Source organism: Serinus canaria, chromosome 27 (assembly GCF_022539315.1).
Source record: "Serinus canaria isolate serCan28SL12 chromosome 27, serCan2020, whole genome shotgun sequence".
NCBI classification, from domain to species: Eukaryota; Metazoa; Chordata; class Aves; order Passeriformes; family Fringillidae; genus Serinus; species Serinus canaria.
In genome coordinates, this window is record NC_066340.1 from 4235572 (window position 1) to 4240164 (window position 4593).

At 59.9% G+C, this 4593-nt stretch overlaps 1 protein-coding gene across 1 annotated transcript; it reads right to left on the bottom strand.

The window, feature by feature from the left end:
* Positions 1 to 844: 844 nt before the first annotated feature.
* On the bottom strand, positions 845 to 3651 carry FZD2 (frizzled class receptor 2). Its single transcript, XM_050985756.1, has one exon. The coding sequence runs from the start codon at positions 3528 to 3530 to the stop codon at positions 1857 to 1859; it is 1674 nt and encodes a 557-aa protein (XP_050841713.1). The 5' UTR covers positions 3531 to 3651; the 3' UTR covers positions 845 to 1856.
* Positions 3652 to 4593: the final 942 nt, after the last annotated feature.

Genomic DNA, 4593 nt, shown 5'->3' on the forward strand with positions numbered 1-4593 from the left:
TTCTCCAAACCACAGAGGGGGAAAAGAAGCCCTGGATAAGTTTCTCCCCCTCTTCTCTCCCCCTTCCAAGTCATCGCTGGAAAATTAAACCGGATCCAAAGAGTTTTTCCTTTCCAAAATGTGCTGGAGAGGAGCTGCCTTAACCCCTTCAGCTCCCACTTCACCCTCACCACGGAACTGGGATTTTTAAGGGGGTTTGCGGATTTTCCCGGCCTTTGCTGGGAGAAGGGGAATGGCGCAATGCCCCGGCAATCCCTCTTTGTGCTCCAGGGACCCCCAAATCTCCTGGAACGAGGGAGACCAGAAGGGCTGAGGCTCCCCGGGGCTCGTTTTGGGGCACCTCTGGGGCCAGGGCTTCGTGGCCAGGTCTTCCTCTCCATTTTGGGAAGAGCATTTTTTTTCGTTCCAATTAAACCCAGCTGATTAAATCCATCCTTTCAGGCCCCCTCCCTGCCCTGAGTTGTCCCCCTCCAGCTGAAACTCCCCTACATCCCCCCTCCAGCATCCCTCAAATCCCGACAGATCGAACCGGAGTCGGGACAGGGGCCCACCCCAGCCAAACCCCTAATCCCAGAGAAAATGTGAGCTATTTCCTCCCGGGGTTGGGGGGGGAACACAGGAGAGGCTCCCCCCCTCCCACTGCACACTGAAAATTCCTCATTTTTAGGGTTAAAAATCCCTTTTTTCCCTCTTTCAAAGTGCTTTGTTCCAGCTGGAGGGAGGCACTGGCTCATCCCCACGGGCCAGTGGAAGTGGGGGGCCCGGCAGAATCCATGGGAACCCCCATAATATAATTATTGGGAGGTTTTTTTGGGAAAATAAAAAGCCCTCGGGAATAATCTGGCATTTTTTGACTCGTTTGTATTTGTGAAGGATTGTTCAAAAAGGGATTTGGGAGGAAAAATCATCAGCCAAGCAGGGGGGCCCAGGGAGAGCCCCGGGGGGTGGCAGCCCCAGCCCAGGGTCTCGTGGGAGCAAAGGGGTGGGGAAGAAAAAATCCACTTTCTTGGGGAGTTTTGAAAGGAGAGTGAGAAAAATGGGCTTGGTTTTGGGGTTTTTTGCCTTTTTTCTCCCTTTTTTCCAGGGGCCAGCAGAGCAGGGCTGGAGGGAGCCGGGATGGAGCAGGAAGGGGGGAGCAGAGGGCCGAGGGTCCTCTCCCAGGCTTGGCAGTGTTTTTCCCCTTTTTCTCCTCTTTTTTTCTCCCTTTTCCCACCTCTTTCTCTCTTTTCCTAATCCTTTTTCTCTCCTTGTTTTTTTAAATCTCCTTTTCTTCTTTTCCCCTCTTTTTTTATCTTTTTCTCTCCTTCTCCTGTTTTTTCTCCTTTTTCTAATTTTTCTTCCCTTTTCTCCTTTTTTCTGCCCTTTTCTGTTTTTCTCCCCTTTTTCCTGTTTTCCTCTTCTCTCCCACTTTTTTCCTCCCTTTCCTCCTTTTTCTCTCATTTTCCCCTTTTTTCCTTGCTTTTCTCCTTTTTTCACCCCTTGCTGCTCATTTTTCCCTCGTCTCCTTTTTTCCTTCCTTTCCGTTTTTCTTTCCCATTTTTTTCCTCCTTTTTCCACTATTTTTCCCCTTTTTGTCCTTTTTCCTCCCCTCTTCTCCCTTCCTTTTTCTCCTATTTCTCCCTCCCTCTCCTCCTATTTTCTCCCTCTCTTTTTTCACATTTTTAAATAGAAATATATACTTAAATTTACAAATGCTATTTACAGGTTTAATTACAAAAAAAAAAAAAAATTCAAAGAGAAAGAGAGACACCCCTTAGACGTTAATAAATCTAAAAATAAAAAATATATAATAACTCCTCCCCCCCCACCCCCCCCAAAAAAATATTTCAGGCCGAAGGGCGGCGGGGCCAGGGGGGTCACACCGTGGTCTCGCCCTGCTTGCTGTTGGTGAGCCGAGTGTAGAACTTCCTCCAGGAGTGCAGGGTTTTGCCCGACCATATCCAAAACCCAGAGGTGATGCCCACGATCAGAGTCATGAGATACTTGATCATGTAGACGGTGAAGTCGGGGGTCATGCGGGGGGTGAAGTGCAGCGGGCAGGGGATGGCCAAGCTCTTGCAGTTCTGGCTGATCCAGCTGCGCTCCCAGTGCTCGCGGAAGGCCTGCTCGTAGAAGTAGCAGGCGATGACGATGGTGGCCGGGACGGTGTAGAGCACGCTGAAGACCCCGATGCGAACCATGAGCCGCTCCAGCTTCTCCGTCTTGGTGCCGCCGTGCTTCATGATGGTGCGGATGCGGAAGAGGGAGACGAAACCGGCCAGGAGGAAGGAGGTGCCTATGAAGAGGTAGACGAAGAGTGGGGCCAGCACGAAGCCTCGCAGAGGGTCAATGTTGTTGAGGCCCACAAAGCAGACGCCGCTCAGCAGGTCCCCATCAATCTGCCCCATGGCCAGGATGGTGATGGTCTTGACCGCTGGCACTGCCCAGGCGGCCAAGTGGAAGTACTGGGAGTTGGCCTCAATGGCCTCGTGGCCCCATTTCATGCCGGCAGCCAGGAACCAGGTGAGGGAGAGGATGACCCACCAGATGGAGCTGGCCATGCTGAAGAAGTAGAGCATCATGAAGAGGATGGTGCAGCCCTCCTTCTTGGTGCCCTGCACCACAGTGCGATAGCCGTCCTCCTGGAAGCGCTCGTTGCAGACCACCCTCTCCTCCAGCACGAAGCCAGCGATGTAGGCCACCGACACCATGGTGTAGCAGCCCGAGAGGAAGATGATGGGTCGCTCGGGGTAGCGGAAGCGCTGCATGTCCACCAGGTAGGTGGTGACAGTGAAGAAGGTGGAGGCGCAGCACAGGACGGACCAGATGAGGATCCAGATGCGGGCGAAGCGAATCTCGTCCTCGTTGAAGAACATGTGGCCGTCGGGCCGGGTGGGCTCGCAGGGCGCCGCGCAGTCCTTCTCCCCCAGGAACTTGTAGTTGAGGTAGCTGGGCACCTTCAGCGCCCGTGGGCAGTGGAAGGGGTGGTCGAGGGTGGCGTAGCGAGGGGCGCCGGGGGTGCCCTGGCCGGCCAGTGGCGTGGCACTGGTCAGCAGCGCTGGGGAGCTGCCATCCTCCGAGTGGTTCTGCCCCACACAGATCTGCTCGGCGCCGTGCCGGGGGAAGTTCTCACAACGCAACCGCTCCGGCCACTGGAACCCGAATTTGTTCATGAGGGCCTCGCAGCCCTGGCGTGCCCGCTCGCAGATGGAGCGGCACGGTGGGATGGCCTGCTCCAGTACCGTGCAAACCGGCGCGTACATGGAGCACAGGAAGAACTTCAACTCCAGCGAGCACTGAACCTTCACCAGCGGGTAGAACTGGTGGACCTCCAGCCCCGCGTCCTCCTGGTTGGTGTGACCCAGCAGGTTGGGCATTATGGTCTGGTTGTAGGCGATGTCGGTGCAGAGCGGGATGGAGATGGGCTGGCAGAAGCCGTGGTCGGGGATGGAGATGCCCTTCTCGCCGTGCAGCTGGGCCCGGCTCGGCGCTGGCACGCTCAGCCCCGCCAGCAGCCAGGCCAGGGCGGGCAGCACGCCGAGGGGGCCCATGGTGCCCCGAGCCGTGCAGCCCGATTTACCGTGCCCTGTGCCCAGCCGGACGGCCAATCCTCCCGTCCGGGGCTGCCGTGCCCGGTACTGCCTGGACGACTCCCGGTGACTGGACACACTCTGGTCCCGCCTGGATGACTCCGGGTGGCCTAATCTGCCGCGCCCGATGCTGACTCGACGGCTCTCAGGGATCAGCTCCGCCGCGGCCGGTGCTGGCTGGACGATCCCCGGTGACTGGATACTCTCAGCTCCCGCCTGGACGGCTCCCGGCGCCCGGATCCCCCGTACCCGGCGCAGCCCGGACGGCTCCCGCTGCCCGCTGTCCGCCTACCCCGTGCCCGGCGGGACGGCTCCCGGTGTCTCGATTTACTGTGCGTGGCGGGACGGCTCCGGTGCTCGGACGTGGCGCTCCCGGAGCTCCGCGGCGCTGCTCCCGCTGCCCGAACTTGGCGCTCTTGCTGCTCCCGGAGCCGCGGGCGGGCGGTGGTGCCGGGAGGGTGGCGGGAGGCGGGTCCCGGGGGGTGCCGGGGGGGGGTGCGGGAGGGGGTGCCGGGGTCCCGGGGCGCGGGGAACGGAGCGACCGCACCGGACGCTCCCGCCGCCTTTGTGCGGGGCAGCGCCGCGTCCCCGCCAGGCGGAGCCAGCGCCCCCCGCCCCGCCCCCGCCCCGCCCGCTCCGCCAATCACATTCAAACGGCGCGGCCGCCACGCCCACTCCGGCCCGGGTCACGCCCACCAAGCCCCGCCCCCACCCCGGGGGTCACCGCCCCCCCCCAAAGTTTTTCCGAGCCGGGCGAACTCCCCCCGTGGGCGGGGTCGGGCCGGGGCCGCGGGGAGCGGCCCTGCCGTGTGCCCTGTGTCCCCAAACCGAATTGTGGCTTCTGCCGCCCGTGTCCCCTGTGCCCCGTGTCCCCTTGGTCCCCACTCTGTGTGCCCTGCTGTCCTGTGTCCCCCCCGTGTCCCTTTGTCCTCGCTCTGTGTGCCCTGCTGTCCTGTGTCACTCGTGTCCCCTTGTCCCCGCTGTATGTGTCCTGATGTCCAGTGCCCCCGTGTCCCCTTGGTCC

Bases quoted from the DNA above. Each gene is read 5' to 3' on its own strand.
- FZD2 (XM_050985756.1), bottom strand. From the start codon at position 3,530: ATGGGCCCCCTCGGCGTGCTGCCCGCCCTGGCCTGGCTGCTGGCGGGG.